At 41.4% G+C, this 18469-nt stretch overlaps 1 protein-coding gene across 1 annotated transcript in view; it reads left to right on the top strand.

The window, feature by feature from the left end:
• Window positions 1–17942, top strand: part of LHFPL3 (LHFPL tetraspan subfamily member 3) — a 175578-nt gene extending 157636 nt beyond the window's left edge. The window contains exon 2 of the mRNA XM_086462415.1: window positions 17617–17942. Coding sequence (XP_086318541.1) covers window positions 17617–17942 — 326 coding nt within the window. The remainder of the gene's footprint in view (window positions 1–17616) is intronic.
• Window positions 17943–18469: the final 527 nt, after the last annotated feature.

Below are 18469 nucleotides of genomic sequence, written 5' to 3'. Positions count from 1 at the left end.
AGGCCACCAAGTTTCTGCTGAGGCTATGAGAAATGGAAAGACAAGAGGAGAGGCTGAATGAAATTTTTGCCCTAAGCCGTGTCTGCGTTTGGAACTGTTAAGAGGACCATTTCCAGCCTTGCCCTTCCCTTAGGAGCTGTGTACTTTTAGCTCCCTTTGCTATGCTGTTTGGGTTTTTTTACACAGAAAGCTGTCCCAGCAAAACTCCCACTGCTCCATTGGCATGCTGTGAAACCAGTGCTACTGATTAGCTTGAGTCACTGCAGTTGCATCAGCTGATCTTTCCTCTCTTTTTTATATATGGGACAGATGATCTGTTTTATGCAGCTCCTGTAGCTGCTACAGCATCTGCTTATGCAACACTAGGAAGGGGTACGTGCAGAAGGCGTAGAGCATGGACATTGCCAGCTTTCTACGGGCATTTGCTTCCCAGCTGCAAGTGCTGGAGTTGGGCATGTGTTTATGAACCAAGCCTCAGCAGGTGGGACCAGGCCAGGGGGCACATCTGAAGACTCAGCAGGAGCTGCAGAGCATTTGTGTGTGGAAAGTGACATTTCATTCTTGAGCTATCCACTGGCAAAGTTGTCAAGAAAAATCGATTGCAGAGAAACCTCAAATTACATGTTTTCTACCTCTGATGAAAATGCACCTTATTTTTGAAGGATTCTCAATAAAAACAGAGCATTTACAGTTTTTCTCAGAAATGCTTTTGTGTTTTGTTTGGTCAGTAAATTTCACAATGATCAGCCAGAATATTTGATATGTTCCCAATGACCTGCTGCACTCTTTATTGTCAAAAAAAATTTCAGACGAAATGTTTCACTCAGTAATGCCGAAAATGAGAGGTACTTTGACGCTAGTAAGAGGGAAGGCATTAGCTGGCAGCCCTGGCTGCCAAAGGATATAAAGGCAGCAAATCTATATTGAGAGAAGCTGAAATCCAGGTAAGTGAGGCTATTGGTGGGTCTTTCTGCACAAGACTTTGGGTATGGCTTTGCATAGGATCTGCCAGAAAGATCTACTCACTGTCAGATCAGGTTGGTTAGATTCAGTAGGACTGATTACATTTCTTAGGTTTGTTTCTGACTGGCCACAAGGAAATAATGGTTTGCTCAAGCAGAAAGAAAAGACTACTTTTTTTAATTGGTAAAATAAGGATAATTATTTGCCCTGCTTGTCATAGCCCTGCTAGGCAGAAGCAAGGTACCCCCCAGGCTGGTACAGGAATATCACAGGAGTCCCATTGTCACCCTAGGGACAGCTCCAAAGAACCAGTCCTTAATTGTGCCTTTTAACTAATTCATGCCTTCATTTTCAGGGATTACTTAAGTTAACACATGAAAACAAAATTCTTGGATACACAAATTACTTCCACCACATTTATATTGGCACTTTATTATCTTGTTTCCATGGTTACACTATTAGTACAATTTAACATAGCACTTCCTTGCTAAGCAAAAATAATTCTAGCAATGAACCCAAATAAAAATACTTTGTTGTTATTATCCAGTTTTAACCACTGGGCAAAGTCAGTATAACTTTTCTGGTGAATGAGTTATATCTTATATATTAGTATACCAACAGCTGAGGTTGCTTCCCTCTGGCACTGTTAGGTGTCCATTTCTCTGGTCTTGGGTTTCTGCAAAGCTGCAAAGAGTCCCATCTGCACAGGGTCAAGAAACTTGATGCAGTGGATGTCTAGAATTATAGTATGTCATCAGTTACCATTCAAACTGGGATTCCACTCCACATGCACAACTTGTCAAAAGGAAAATCTCACGTTGGTGGATGCATTTGTGAATAGCTATGGGTGTTACATATTCACCAGCACAGAGTGGTCTGGAGAGATTAATTTTTAAAAAGGCAGCATTGCAAACACGAATGTTTCTTCAGAGCAGCTTGGTTGGAGTGGGGGGTAGCAGTACCAGTTGTGCTCCAAGGAGCCCAAGATGCTCTTTGCATCTGTGTCTCGATCTGCCTCTCAGGCTTGCCTAAGAGTAAAGTTCACTGTTGTCTGAGCAGTTGCACAGATGAATGCTAAATGTGGTCCTCATTAGGCTGAAAACATATTGAGCTGGTCATGTTTCGATGGATGTGCATCAAATATTTATATTATTAAGGCTGTATGGTGTGTCTTTATGTTGTACTTATGAATAAAGATGGGACACATTATTCTCATAGTAGAAAGGCTAAGAGGAAAGACTGATTTTGAGTGGCTCAACAGCAAGGTAACTGAGGTGCTGAGCAGCTGAGTGCCTCACCAGCAGGCCTCTCCATACACTTTGGTCCGAAATAGACCGCACTTGCCTTGCCTGGGTATTGTAAGCAAACTGTTAGCACATTTTTATGAACCTGATGGACTTATTCAGGGACCTTGAGATGTCAAATGCCAGTTTTCAAGGACAAACATTTACAATATTTTAAACCATGCAAAATTAAAAGTGTGAAGTGTTGACTGCTATTCCTGCATGAATTACAGGTCGTCTCTGAAATCCTTATTTTTCTGTTGAGCTTCACGAGAGGCAAATTGTGACATGGTGTTGTGTCTTCAATCCCAAAATAGACAGAGTCCACGCATAATGACTTCTTCTCTACGGGTTTTAAAGAAGTTTGATTTTGCAGTATTTGATGTCTCAGGGGTTGCGTAGCATCTACTGTGTTATGTAGCATCCTGTGCATTTCTGGAGTCCCTGTGTTTCCCCTGGACCAAGCAGGGGGACCAGCCTCTTCTTTCCTTCAGAGTCTGAGCTTGGGCTTTTGGAGGGAATTACAGAACCTGTTTTCCGTATGGCCATGTCTTCATCATCATGGCTAGGGTGTTTGTCAGCAAAAAAGAAGGTGCCTCGCCAAACTAAAGTTTTCCAAAGAAACTGTCATGAACTCTGAAGTAAAATGGATTTACTTCCAATACACTTGTTTGGAATATGTCAGAAGCTTTCAGCCCCGTCACTTTTTAGTACCGCTTTCCAATGCAAATAGTCCTGTGAGACTGAGAAATGAATTCACAGGTGTCACTGCTAATAGAGGTAGGAATAATGCATTAAAGATTGCTAACTTACTGTAGCAGTGGTGATTCTGATGGGCTGAGATCTTGAAGTTCATGTTTCCTTTAAACATGTATTTGTAATAATCAAGAACTCTGAATGACAAGAGACTGGATTATTCACAAGTCAGACGTTGTATTTTCTGTACATTTATTTGAATGCTCAAATATCTCTTATGCTGTGTGTTAACTGCTTGCAATGTAATGATAGAAACACTTGCTGCCTGATCCATTCATGAATATTTTGGGTTGCTTGTGGAATTTCTTCTCTTTTTTGCTGGTGCCCACTGACAGAGTTGAACTAAACCAACTGCTTCAGAAAACGATTCTATTATACATGTTTTCAGACATTATTTATTTATAAAAAGAGTGCTGGAAAAAGGACATGTGGCCCCAGGACCTATGAACGTTTTGGAAAGAGGACACAGTTATTGCAATCCCAGTTAAACTCCTCTTTCCTCTGGCTCCATCTCTGGATCTAGTTGAATTAGAGTCTTCTTACTCCCTTTGGAAACACCGCATCTCCTGGTTCATCCTTCATAATGACCTGGTGGGCAGCATGCACTTCCGGGGTTTCAGAGGTCACCAAGCAAGCCCGCCAGCTTCATACCCAGCTCTGCAGGTACCCAGCTTTTCTGGCAGCCCGTGTCAGTCTCATTGATTTTGGTGGGATTGTCAGCTTTTTCCTTTGCCTTGCATTCATTGCCGCTTTGTCTTATATTATTCCAGTCCTTTCAATTTCTGAACAGGCATCTTAATTTCTAAGGCATGAATCACCAGCAGTAGTGTATTAATAGGCATATGCCAGAAGTGTTAAATGGAGGGAGACCTACTTCCTGTGACTTCTGGGCATCAGTGCTGAAAGTCGGCACCAGAGCGGTTGTTTGCTGTGTTGGGAATACGAAGGGTTTCTTTACATCAGAGGCGTTGCAGCACTAGAACAGTACACATACTGGACTTAGGAAAATGTTCAGAAAGATGTTACAACTTGATATCATAAACCTAGACAGGACTTGAAATTGCTTGTGTGTGCACACAAGGATTTGTTGACAACTGGTCAACTTTGCTGTAAAGTGCAAATCTTTGTGTTAACCAGCAAGACCAAAAAAACCAAAGGCACAGAAATGTACTTTTGTAGAAGTGAAAAGGAATTCCAAAATTGACCCTTCCAGTTAGGAACCGGTAAGAGAGTCAGGATTATGAAAGCACCAAGACAAGGACTGTTGCAGGTGTACTGAACAAAATAGGACACATTAATGATCAGACAGACTTAATAACAGATGGAAGATGAAATGTGCTTGCCAATATATATATAACAATAAGATACTCACAAAATTAATGCAGATTTCTTCCTGTTTTTTTTCAAAACTTTTAAATTTTCTCAACTGTGGCACGTCAAAAGCAATGAATTTAGGAGGCTCAGCAATCTCACAGGCCTGGCCCTAGGTAAAAGAGTACGCTTCCCTTTAATAGGAAAAAGGCAAAAGAGAAAAACATCACCAGTGCTACTGGTCTCATTCTCCAGGGCTCACTCCCACCATCCAAAGCTGAGATGCTCAGTGGGAGAGACATTGTCACTCTTGATACCTTTGCTGCTGTTAGCTTCACTGAGACATTGGCTCCTCAAAAGCAGTGAAGTCACACTGCCAAATGTCAACTTTAATGAAGAAGCAATGCAGCCGAGTGGTCTTGGGGCCTATTGTCCATTTCTCTTTTCTTCCGAGCAAAGCTGTTAGGAGATCAGAAAGAGCTATAGCAGAGATAAGTGAAGAATAGCACATGACAAGCTGTGGAGGCATAAAGACATATGCATGCGCCTCAGGGGCGTTGAAAGGAACTATACAAAAGTCGATGCCTTTATCATCCGTTCAGGGCTTGTCTTGCTTCTGTGCCAGTCCATTTGCAATATCGGCTAGCACTGCTTTGGAAATCAGATTTAAATGATTGTAATGACTTTGTTTAAACCTTAATATTTCCAGCTGAAGAACAAGGCTGCCTCCTTCTGCTTCCACCTCTCTCTTTTCGGAGGAGACTGCCCCATATTGTTGCCTCCCACCTGCCTATCTCCTCCACATATTAAGGTCGTCCCCTCTGCAAGCCTTTAGCTTTGCATTACCCACTTCCACTTGTCTGCAGCATAGAGGTGGTTCAAACCCTGTCTCATGTTTTTCCTGTCCCTCAAACCACTCTGAGGTACAAGCGTGGGTCCTCTCATTCAGCAGAGATGGTGAGCAGGGTGCAGGCTGGCTTTCAGAAGGCGGCTGATTTTAAAAAGGAGAATGAAGCCAATCTGGAGCTAGATTTTCCCACACAGAGCTAGTTGGAGCCCTCCGGCAGAGTACATTGAAGGATCCCCAGCCCTGAGGAAACTGGTGGATCCTGAACAGATTGTAATACTTAGAGGATAAGCCAATGTCTCAGAGAGAGTGAGTACAGTTCCCTCTTATCAAGGAAAACATTAATGCTTTACAAAAGACAAGAGGGACAAGAGCCTTCCCCTTTCTCCCCCAGTGCACTCAATTACTTCTTTTTTTCTTGCTCAAGACAGAATGTTTCCTTTTCCATCACGTCATCTCCTACTTGACTTCAGTCACTTCCTCTGAAACTTAACTTTCTCCACTAAAGTACATGGGGAACACAAAGCTCCAAGTGAGGGCAAAGGGAGTGTGACTGTCAGGCCCACAAACAGGAAGCTGAATGCCTATAAAGTGCAGATCTTAAAACACTTCGCAGTTCAATGTTAAATCACATTTCCCTATCATGATGCATTATATTCTGGGAATCATAGCCGTGCTTTGGCAGAGAACGTAGCAGCGACCATGAACCTGCATCTCAGCTTACAGCAGAGAAATCTCACCAGTGGCTATTTACCTTATCCACTGCCAAGCAGCTTCTTGAATCTCTCAATCAGCTTCCATAGAAGAGATTTCTCCAGCTGGCCAGTGACCAAGAGCAGTCACAGGCATCTGCCTGGCAGCTGATGTACTGCAGGTGTTTTGCTGCTCCTCATCTGCCACCCGGTGTGCTGAGTCAGCATTCTGTGGCGACACCATGGGGGAAGCCTGCAAAGATGGAGGACATTTAAGAGAACTCCCCCACCACCACCACCCTTTATTTCATTCCCTCTTCTCATTTCCTCTTGCAAGTGTTTTTATCGATCATGTTCCTTTCATGGCATGATAGCCAGTGAAGCAGAGGTCAGATAACAATTGGTTGAATTCTTGGTGGCTATTTTGAAATCGCTTGCTCAGTTGTTGACCACTGACCCATGCTATTTATGTCCTGGATGGATGAGTTACCCCATTTTCCAATTGTTTCAAATCATGACCCTCAAATACCCGTAAGTCATCATGTAAATGAAACTGTGAACATGACCAGGACATGATACCAGATGTTTCACTGAAGCAGTAGTCTGTGGGGGCTGATTCTGTAATGCATTACTAACATGCTGTTGCTCTCAACGTGCTCCATGGCACACACCAGGTGAGACACAGACAAACCGCTTCAGCCAAGGTTGCAGTAGAGTGGGTGGAGTTCAGTAACAGCGTAGGGCAGCTGTGCCAGTTGTGAGCTCAATGGTTACACAGTGTAAGCTGAACTGGTTTCACAGAGCATAACTGTAGGAGGAAAAACAGTCAGCAAGAGGCTTTGCTGACTACAATACAGGGCAGGGTTTATCAGCGTAGAGAGTTTTGCTACATTTATGGTCAAACGAAAATAAATCTGAAGCTTTTCAGCGAAATGGCCATAGTGCTTGAGCCTGGATTTTGCCTTCAGTGCTGCTCCTGCCCTAAGGCTCCAATGGGTGCCATTTGCGTTGTCCTTGTATCCAGCTCTGCAGCTGCTTCAAAGCTCATATGCTGAGAAAAGTGATAATCCCAGGTTTCTGATGTCTGAAGATACATGGTATAAGACCTTTAAAGGCCCAGAGTAGCTGAATTTAGCCTCACAGAGAAACACATCCTAATAATTTTTAATACACTGATCAAACTCCATCTTTAATAACTATTTAACAGCATCAACTTGAACAACTTAAAACTTTTCAGTCTGGCCACAGCTACTGAGTTTGTGCCAGAACCTCTCCCCCGATGATTCAAAACTGCTTTCTACTTTACAGCCTAAATGCATTCCTGGATGGTTTATATCCATTTGTTCAGGTGCCAAGACTGCCCTTCCAGTTAAATAGCTCTTCCCCCTCTCTGGGATCCATTCTCCTGTGTATATACAGAATAATCATAAAATTCTTCAGGGCACCAGCACTGTAAGGCATGCAGATCTGTTTTCAAGGCAACACTACATGTTTTTTTAGAGGTTTTCATCTCTTTTTTTCCTAGTGAAAAACTGACTGCAAAGGTGTTAGTTTTCAGGAGCAAGAGCCTGAAACAATGGTATTTATTATGGACTCTGCTGTAGAGTTAGTTGTAGAAATTCCCTTTTTGTATGAATATCTCTTCTGCATCTTGCTTCCACCTTAGAAGCCTGCAGAATTTTGCCATGTTCATCCTGAACATGGTGGCTGGTGCACTCTCAGACTTCCCTACTCACCAGCATGTTTAGATTTGCTTGCAGTTGCAGTAGTTTCAGAAACTAGCTAGAGGCATGCACTTCCGAAGCACAAAACTAGGCTGCTGTAGTTGCTTGATGTTTGGCAAGGAAGTCAGAACAGCTTGGATGAGGACTGGCAAAAAAAGAAAATCACTTCCCTCTTTCTTTGCCATCACATTTTCAAACCTTTAGTAAAGAAGGGAAAAGGCAAATTTCTATAAAGACCACAATGAGAGCACCCAATAGTGAGCTCCTTTGCCTCTTACCCCTATTTATTCTGCTAGATTTTCTTATTGGTTTGATATAGACAACACTAATTTTGATCTTAGATTTCTGTAGTTCCATCTAGCTCTTAATTCTTTGGCTGCTATTCCCCTTAAATATCCATCTTTATTAATTTCAAAGATGTTTATCTCTCAGCCTCCTCATAAGAACATTGGCCTGGAAAAGACCTGCTGCATCATCAAATCTAGTCCTCTTATCATGGGCAGTTACAGCATCATGCAATACCTTTCCTAAAGTACCACAGTACATCTTAAAATAAACTTGCTCTGTTTAATTGATTGTTCCAAACATCACTCATCTAAAGATTGGAAACCACCAGCACCGAAAGGCTCTAGTGCTTACACAATGCTGAAAAAATTTTCCCTGGTACTGCCAATGCTTGTTTACCTTTTTCATGGGTGCATTTTACTGGTGACTCGTGGTCCTCCAAGCACTGGTGAACACACTCATGTGTTTTCTCTTCTTTAACATTTGTCCCAATAGTCTTCTGCATTGATAGTGCCTCCCATCAGTGGATTTTACTTCCAAACCTCTATTCTTGCCAAAGATCCTAATGAAAACACTAAGTGATTGACACCCAGGCTGATCCTTGAGGTGCCCAATGTATCCTCACAACAGCTTGAGACTTTCCTTTCAAGCAAAAAATGTCAGCTCCCCGTGAACAAGTACCACAAGCACCTTAGATTCGCATGCTAATCTCTATATTCTCCAGGTTAATATATGTTTTTATATGACACAGTATAAAATGATTTCTGAAGAGCGTGTTACTTAGCTTTCTTTTTATAAAGTCACTGCTTCCTAGCTGTCAGATAGAACCATGCTAACATCGCCTCACTTTGTATTTCTTTCTATGTCTTTAATTATTCTTTCCTTCAATAATTATTCAAAGGACTGAGGTTAAACTGGTGGGTGAGTGTTTGCTCTAATTACTTTTCAATTCTCAATTATGTTTTGTTTTTTTCTAAAAATTAGGTAGCACATATGCTGTTCTCCAGTATCTCAATAACAAATTTGTTTAAAAAACCTTCCTACCAGCTTTGCAGTTCAATTTGTTGGTTATTGCAGTATTTGGGGTTGGAGGGCCCATTCCTCCAGCTCGAGCATATTATGATCGTTTTAGGTTTGCTATGGGCTTGGAGGCAGAAGTTCCCATTTCCAAATGCTCACGCCCGGCTGTCAGGGTATTGTCCTCCTATTCTCTATCGTCCTGCTCATTGAAAAATGAGGTAAAGAATTAGGTCCTAGCCCCAGCCTCACTCCTTAGCTGCTTTTCTTCTTCTTTCCTTGTTAACCTAAGTGAAGAATATTTGACTTCTTGTTTCAGTTTCTCTTGAAAGATTTAGCATAGCTTGACTTTTGGCAAGCTGTCTTTTAGACCTGCACTGTCTAACCTCCAAAATGTGTCTTTCTTTTCTAATTAGTCCTGTTTCCCATCATTTCTAAGGTCTCTGCTCACATCTTCTTTCCTTTTTCCAAGGCTTTTTGGGGATAGGTAATGAGGGTAGAAGGAAACAGAGTTTGCTACTTATTCAGACAGAGCTGAGTGTAACCCTGGAATTTTATCCATCTTGTCAAGATGCTTCAGAAAATTTACATCTTTGTCTGAAAGAAATTCAAAACATTCCCCACAATTAACTATGGACCGCTTCAGTCTAGGTAATTTGTTACCTAGTTTATTTAGCTTGTCAAAGTTTGTCCCTCTGAAATACGCATATTTTAAACCCAGTTTCAGGATCATTTTTATTCATATTCTCATTTTATTTAAATTGAATTGACTCGTGGTCCTTCTCTTAACCAAAAGCATGTTTCAATTGGCTTCTCTACTTGGATCAGAAACTTGTGATGAAACATCAGCTGTATAAATCTCAAGCGATGTCTAGCCTATGCCATTTATAATAGCACCTATTGTCCAGTGTGTCTGCTATAGCCTACGCTGCATTTATATTGAGTTCATTCATTAATTAAATCTAGTATTTCAGTATGCCATGGTTTGATATGGTTTGGCTAAAGACCAAGTTCTACAGAGAAGTTAACATCAAAGTAGAAAGCTGTATCGCTCCTCTGTGACAGCATTCAAAATAAACACTTCAATAGTAAGCTTTGTTACCAAGAAAAGCCAAGCCAAAGTTGCATTACACAGCTGTGATCTGACAAAAACCCAAAGATCCAATATAAACAAGTAGTTCCTTCATTACTTCTACAGTTCTTTTTCAGGAGACTCTAGCATGTGAAAGTGGCTTTTGGATATCCCCACATTGTCAAACAACCTGGCGGTTGACTCCCAGATCATGGCCCTCTGAGCACATGCATTTGCAAGCGCCTTTGTCATTCCTGTCATCTGTGGGCATGGACCTTCAGCTGACACACAGAGCTTGTAACACACATTCTGTGATGCAAAGGCATGTTAGAAAAACTCTGGTAGGCTATGACACAGTTTGTGTGTTATTTTAGACACTTTAAAAAGAAAAATCAGAAGAAAAAAACTATTAGATCCCAGGGCCGGTGGACACTACAGGAGGTGATACAGCGTAAATTGAACTTTTGACACGTACATTCCTGTGGGCTTCTAGCTATACTGCCTCCCATACCTGCTTCATTATAAAGAAGTATTTTTATCTCTTGTCATATAGAATTTCAGTTTACCCATTTTTCATCAGTTAGTCATCTACCTCTGCTATAGCCGTTAGAAATTCTTTGTCATGACATTTCTAAGAACTTTTTGGCCACATGGTGATTGGGCCTACATCCACTAATAGTCCCCGGTTTCCATATTTTTTCTGGACAAGGCACTATAAATACCTATTGAATATGACCGTCGTTGGAACACCAGAAGTTGTGATCTTCACGAGGAGTTATTGGGATGCACCTTGTGACTCACCTGCCACACACTCATAAAAATCTGTGATACTCTTACATTATCTTTATGTATAAGCTAAGATAGCTGTTGTACTGACTTAATTATTCATAGAACTGCGTTAATTTCAAAGTTTAATTGTTGTGGCTAATGATCAAAACTTGGAAGTTAAATGCTCCAGTGATAATACAACCCCTCCTTACAGAATTTCTGTCTCTATCGTATCAAAGAAATCTCTATCCATACATGAATCCAACACTTGAGGTGTAAAACTTGAGGCCCCCTTAGTGCAGTAAAATTTCTCTTGGAGTTCTTCCCCCAAGTGTTCTTAACTGAAATAGATTGCACTATCTTTGCTATTCTTTTTTACATATTTACAGCTTAACTCATTCCTCACATATAGCATTACTTCACTTTCCCAGTTGTTTCTATCTTTCTGAACAACTCATGCTCTTTGGTGCTTGTCTTTGGGAATGACTGTTGGTCAACCATATTTCTGTTACCCAGCTTCACATCTTGCAACAGCTGATCGCATTCTTCTATTTTGCTGTCCAAGCATAACTAGCAAGCATCAAAATATCTCAGTTATGTGTCAACTCAGACAGGTTATAGTGAGTCTTTTCTCCCTGACTGTAGCACCTACCTCACTACCACTTTCCACAGTATTATTTTATTTCTCTTTGCTGTCCAGCCACTGCATATTTGCTCTTCTTTTTTGCTTTTCTTAAAATCAGCATGGGAAATACACGTGTCTATTGATATGTATGTATATATATTCTTATCAGATTTGGTGTCAAAAGGTCTGTGCCCTAATAAGTCAAGTGCCACAATTGTGTCAGGTCTTTTATCACAGGAATGCAGTGGGAGGTTCTGCTCCTTTTTCTCCCCCTTAGCACTGTCTATAAATTTTCTTAATCATGTGATGAGGTTCAGGCTTGTCTATATTTCCAAGTAAGATGATGCAAAAGAGAATAAGTGGATTAAAGCAGATACTGCTGAAGCCTCTCACATCCGTGTCACATGTGGTTCTAGGGTTTTACTGCAAATGAGAAATAGTCTTGTCTCCTGGACCAAATGTCCCCATTATACATGTTTTTTGAAGTAGGTTTAGATCAGATATTAGGAGGAAGTTCTTTACTATGAGGGTGGTGAGAGCCTGGAACAGGTTGCCCAGAGAAGTTGTGGCTGCCCCCTCTCTGAAAGTGTTCAAGGCCAGGTTGGATGGGGCTTTGAGCAACCTGGTCTAGTGGAAGGTGTCCCTGCCCATGGCAGGTGGGCTGGAACTGGGTGATCTTTAAGGCCCCTTCCAAGCCAAACCATTCTGTGATTCTATGAAAATTAACCCACAAACCTTTGCTCCTTCACTTGGCGGGGGGGGGGGGTGGGAGGAGGATACGTCTTTGGGCCTCTCTAGGAAGGTCTGCTTTTGTTCGTGTCACTTAGAAAGGAACTTCTAAGCTCGTCCAAAATATAATCTCTTTTACATGCATCAGAACTGTTTCTGTGAATGGAATCAGTAAATGGTGAAAATCAGGGGATGTGCTTCAAAAGTGCACATTCGGTCCAAGCCAGAACACAAATGTAAACAGAGAGAATATACATCCCACTCATTAGTACAGTCCATATCACACAAGGCAATCTCAGCTGCATGGATGTACAGCCTTTGTGTTCACTCAGAACTGTATTTGACCCCGTGTCTTCAGCCACCTCCCCTCACCCTTTCTTTCTTTCCCAGGTACAAGCTCCTGAAAGACTGTAGTCCTAATGAATGTTCCCTGCCAGAGTTCTCACCTTTCATTTCGCTCTGTCCTAGAAGTTCACTTCACCAACACAGCTGGCAAAAACTCTGTTCAATTTATTGGAATTTAATGGATCACTGGTTTTGTAAATATCCTTTAGAAGAAACTCTGAAAATTAAGAACCTCTCAGTTTTTGGAACCGTGGAGGCTTGGAGGCTCTTGCATGTGTGGGTATGGAAAGAAAATAGCTGGTCAGTGTAATTCCCATTCCATTTTTTGGAGTCTTTTATCAGGAAACTTGCCGTCATTGTACTCAACATGCAAGCAAATTGGGTATGTTGTCAGGAAAAGAATGAAGATGAGAGAGGAGTCCTGCCAGTGGGAATTTCTCAGCACTGGTTTCCTGTATAACAGTCAGCTTTTTTATAAATAGAACCTCATTCCATGCAATGATATAATATTTGGCACTACCATAGGATCATGAACTACTTGCTTGCTAATTACCATTTGAGCTCATGCACAGAGCACAGGCTGTGATAATATTAGCTTGGTCAGTCACAGCCTGTCAGTGCCAGCAACAATTCAGTGTCTGTTTCCAGTCTCTGAAAGTCTCTGAAAGTCTTGGTTCTGCATCCTTTTGTCCCAGGAGGTACAATCCTGGACTCCCTCTCTTAGTATGAATAATTTGTCTTGTCACTCAGAGCCCTAAAGGAAAACCATGTGACAGTTTCTGTTAGCTGTTCATATGAGAAAAATGCTTTTAAGAAGAGAAGTAAATGTATATCACGCATGTTTAACTACGATTTATTCATTATTTTTTAAAAGCTTGAAAAAACCAATTTGTTACCCCACGTCTTGTAAGAAAATTAGAGGAAGGACTGGAGGAAGCCCAGGGCCTTTGTTACAAAGACACTATTCCTGCCCTGAGCTTTCTCAAGCAACCAAAGGGAGAACCATGTGGATATGATTCTTGTAAGTTTTACAGTTGCCCAAATAGTTCTGAATGGTGTCAGTGACACTAATCAGTCGTTTATCAATTTCCCCCTGCTGCTTCTCATGAAAGCTCTTGATTAGCTACAGACATCCTACGCTGGGCTGTCTGCAGGCTGGGGAAGATAGTGCTAATCCAACATATTCAGCTCACGCACAGAAGACTGTCTTCAACCAATATAGATTTAACTTTTTCCTTACTTGAATCAAAAAGTCTGTAGGAACTGATGATTTAGGTCTTTTCATTCAATAGGTGAGCTTTCCAAATCCCAAAGTTTCTGAATTTATTAGAACTGGATAGCAGTAAAACAGTAGTAGCCTTTGTTACACTTCCATTTCAGTCACATTGCCATTAGAGACAGTGGAAGTTTAGACAAAGATGTGGGACCCATGTCTGTGTTAGAAAATCATCCCTTAACAGTTTCACTGAAATTGCATAAAATTATTTCAATTTTTCAAATTTGTATAAAACCAAAAATAATTTCCTTCTAGAGAAAAATCTTCTAATCCTCTTTAGAAGGATTAAAATGTAAAATTTTCTATCAATGCGAAGTAGATCTGTAGGTGGATTTTATACATGTCTTTTTGGTGTTCTAGCTGATAAATGAATCATTACCTGTTTCATATTACTAAGCAAGTCTGTATTCTTAAAGGCATTCAATGCAAAATATTCCCTCAGCAAGTGAAGACTTGAGGCTGACTAATCTTACTTATGTTAACCACTACAGGTAAGGTATGATTGGTGCATCTGAAGATGTTGACCAAGCAGTCATCTAGTAAAAAGCACATAAACTGTATAGGCAAAAGAGATAATAATAATGTCCTGTCTTTGATATCTGCCTTTATGCAAAGGGATTTAGTCCAGTCGTTTACCTGTGTGTCTTATTACCAAGAGAAGTTCAACTGCAATCAACAGAATGACTTCCGAAAGTTAGGCAGGTATATCGAAGCATGCAGAACAGAATTCAGGAAAGATGAGTTAATTGGAAACCTGAGGAACTCAGCTGGGAAGCTGTGCACTGAGCTCCTGAGATAAGGGCCCATATTTTTAATTACCTAGGTGGAAAAGAACAAAGTTAAATTATTTTTAGGAAGTACTAAGAACATATGTCTGATGTGCTATGTAATAAAAAACCACAGAGATGTCGGTATTTGCTAATTATCCTTTATTATTATTATTATTTGGTAGTTGCTGTTATATAGTAAACAGTTGTCAACATTTACCTGGGTAAATGTGGACATTTTCACCAGCACTAGAAGTATGCAGATTTGACACATCGTTTCAATGAAATCCCTCACAATGCTTATGTATTGGCTGTGAGAAATAATCTTTCCAGAAGCCTGTGTAACCAGCTCAAGAAAGAAAATTATTGTACAGTTTGTCTCTAAAATCTTTGGAAGACCTTATGAAATTGTGTAAATGAGTAAAGGCAGACAATAGGCAACTCAATTTGTCCAGCTTGCATGTTCTGAATAAATCAGTCCTTATTTAATTGTCCTTGATTCTAAGCCTAATTATAAGCTGTTATATTTTCACACAAATGAACTGCTCAGGAAGAATTTGTCAAATGCCTTAGGTTCAGGTTTTATTCTATGTCGGATGCTTTCTGCAGACATGGTTTCATGGCTTTGTCTACAGCAATTGTGTAGCTGTGAAAAGGAAACTATCATTCCTCAGCTCTGTCTTCACATCTCTCTTCCAGTATTACATCATGTTGATTCAGTGCGGGTGTGGTTTTGTTTTGTGGGCATTAGAGGTATGTAAAATGACAGTGCTTATGCTAGCCCAGAAAAGACAAGAACTTTTTGCAATTCGCACAGTGACAGCAGCTGTTAGTTGCAAAAGCTTCTTGGTGTATGAACTGCGGTTTCCAGAGGTCTGGCTCAACAACCATTTAAAAGGCCGAAAGCCACACAATGTGTTCTTTTCAGTTAGCGCATATACCTGCAATTTAGAGCACAGTGCAACAACATAATATTAATACTTATAAAAGGTAGTTTAGGATCACAGAATCACAGAATGTTAGGGGTTGGAAAGGACCTCAAAAGATCATCTAGTCCAACCCCCCTGATCCACTGTAGCTCAGCAGCCATAGTAAGAAAGAAGGGCTAATGCTGGAAATATGCTTGTTTCCAAGTTAGAAAACACAGTACAGACAAATACTGAAAGCATATGAAATCTCTGATTGTCCTAAATGCAATAAAAATCCATTCAACATAACCTTTATTTTTAGATTTTTCTTATTTCATTTTTCTATGCTATCCTCCCCTACTGAAGATGCCCCTATGCTGGTGCCCTGGCTAGTGCTGCACTCACGTTTGCTTCAGTGAAGCCAACATGTCCATCAGCATGGCCAAGGGCTGCAGTTAAGCATATCTGTGCACTATTCCCATTGCTCTGATAGGAAATGCGCCATGAGTACCCAACTGCTCTGTCCTCTCTTACCAACGTGCCACCCCACTGCCAAAAATCGGTTCAGGTTGGATGGGACCTCTGGAGACCACCTGGTCCATCATCCCACTCGCAGCAGGGCCAGCCCACAGGGAAACACAATGTCCAAAAGCAACTGGCACGGTACAAGTCATGTCTTTGCTGCTCCCTTCAGCTGTGCCTGGTGACAGTCCCTGCAGGCAGTGGGAAGCCAGGTCCTATGAGGCTGGCATATTGGCGTGTTTCCTCAGCCTGTGGATTTTGTCAGCTAGTGACTCAGTGGGGAGAGATGATGTTAGTGAAGATTCATTGTATCGGTTTGCTTTTTTGTCTGTGTTTCTGTAATGATGTGTCACTACCTCAGGTCATACCGTATCCTCTCAGGGGCAGAAGCGCTTGGTGCTGCAGCCCTGTCATTGTACCCTCCACTGCGAGGCACACACTCCAGTAGGAAGAGGGGCAAAGATCTTCCAAGGAGGCTGCCCCCCACTGACCACAGGACATGGGTCTGAGCAGCAAGTCCTCTGCCAGCCCAAGGCTGTGGTCATACCCGAGCTGGTAAGATGGTGGGGCAAGGACTGTGACCATGCTCCAGAACCCAGTGGGGCCCACGCTTGAGGTCTCCCTGCCCAAGAGCACACATTCCACCCAAGGTGTGGGTGGACAGACACAGGTAGCTGTGTGTACTCAGACCTCAACCTGGCACCATCCAGACAGGGGACATCACAGCACCTGCTGGCCAGTGGGTGAGATTGACTCCGCTTCAGGTGATGGAGCACATTACTTTTGAAAAAGCAAACTTGTCACACGATTTTGCTTGCTCCACAAGAGCCATGCTGTCCCACAGCAGGGCAGTTTTCCTGAGAGCTGAGGGTCAAAGCAAATTTACTTAAAAATTAAGTTCAGCCTTCTAGCAATTGTGTAGACTGATGGATAATCATCCAAACACCCATGCTTTGCCTCTGTCCCCACCACAGTACAGCTGCCCATACCTGAAGCAGCTGGTGGCTGATGTCATCTGGCTTTCCATGCAGGTAGAGGCTTTGCATTTCTCCTGGTGTTAAAAGGATCAGCGCTTTTTTGTGTTTGACATGTCATGTGGTTATTCCTCAGGTAAACCAGATCAGAACTTGACAGCAACGTTGACAGCTTATTTTTCGTTGCAAAACAATGTCATTACTTGTATTTTTTACAAACCTTATGCATAAAACATATTTCAGTTAAAGGGGTACTGCCAACTGACAAAAAAACACCTTGCTATTACCTATGTGTGTTACAAGCACTTAGATTACCAGAAATGATAGGTAGGGTTTTTTCCCCTATTTTTCACTGGTTCATTTGCCTGACCGTTTGACAGTAATCCAGTGTTTCCTTTGAATATCCAGGTTATAAATAGTTTTCACCTTTTGTTTTGTGTGAGCCTTTCATATTACAATGAAGAAATTAGTCTCACCAGGAAGATGTGATTGTACTGGTTCAAAAACTGGCCAGGAATTCAGGATGTAACTTTTTTTTTTAAGCAAGGTGTGCAAGTGATGTTGTATCTTAGGTTTTTATATACTTTAGATACTTAATCATAACATATAATTCTGTGACTTTTTTTAAAGTAACCTAGCTTTGAAGCTCAGGATGAAAATGTGTGTTGCTTTAATGATAACTGTGTAGGTTCTCATCAAAACGAAAGTTTGGTCTCATTATCCCATTGTTCTCCTTTTCTTTTTTCTCCAAGCTGCCTGTCTCGTCCTGGGTTGTATGATTTTTCCTGATGGCTGGGATTCAGATGAGGTAAAACGGATGTGTGGTGAAAAGACAGACAAGTACACGCTGGGGGCTTGTTCAGTCCGCTGGGCGTATATCCTGGCAATTATTGGAATCTTGGATGCCCTGATCCTCTCATTTCTGGCATTTGTGCTTGGCAACAGACAAGACAGCTTGCTAGCAGAGGAGCTCAAGTTGGAAAACAAAGGTAGGACTGCTTTAGAAACACTATTATTGGGTGGCCTCGAGGGCAATTGTTTAAAAACAATGATTGGTTTCATTTCTTTTTATACTTGAAAGTTGGCATGCTGGCTTGCTTCCTAAGTTGCTGGGAAAGAAGAAATGCAAGGGGCAGAGGAAGTTTTGTTTTTCAGCCTCCAAAATCTAAAAAGCTCAAAATTGCCATAATTGCTGCATTATGCATGACTTATCCTTAACGGTTTTTAGAGATGGGATGTTTTTGTGTTATCCACTTGTACATTATTTCACTAGCATTTAAGTTTCACCTTCTCCATCTTTTTCTGTACCCCACGCAAGATTTGTGCATTTGGTTCCTTTAGGATTTTGCATTATAATATGAATGGCTGTAATATGGCATATGTGTTAGCACAGTACACAGTAAGGGGGGAGTGTTGACTTGGGAGATTGGCCATAAGCTATGTAATGGGACCACCTATACAGCAAGGCACTAGTGGACTAAGGATCAGAGCCAGGAATGATGAAGAAACCTAGTTCTCGTTTGATTGTGTTGCTTTGAGCTCATTAGTCAGTTCACGGGGATCTAGGATGCTGTACTAACTGAATATTCATGCAGTGGGATGGGG

Source organism: Leptosomus discolor, chromosome 1 (assembly GCF_034619465.1).
Source record: "Leptosomus discolor isolate bLepDis1 chromosome 1, bLepDis1.hap2, whole genome shotgun sequence".
NCBI lineage: Eukaryota > Metazoa > Chordata > Aves > Leptosomiformes > Leptosomidae > Leptosomus > Leptosomus discolor.
The sequence above is the reverse complement of the archived record's forward strand: the minus strand, read 5'-3'. Positions and strand labels throughout refer to the sequence as shown.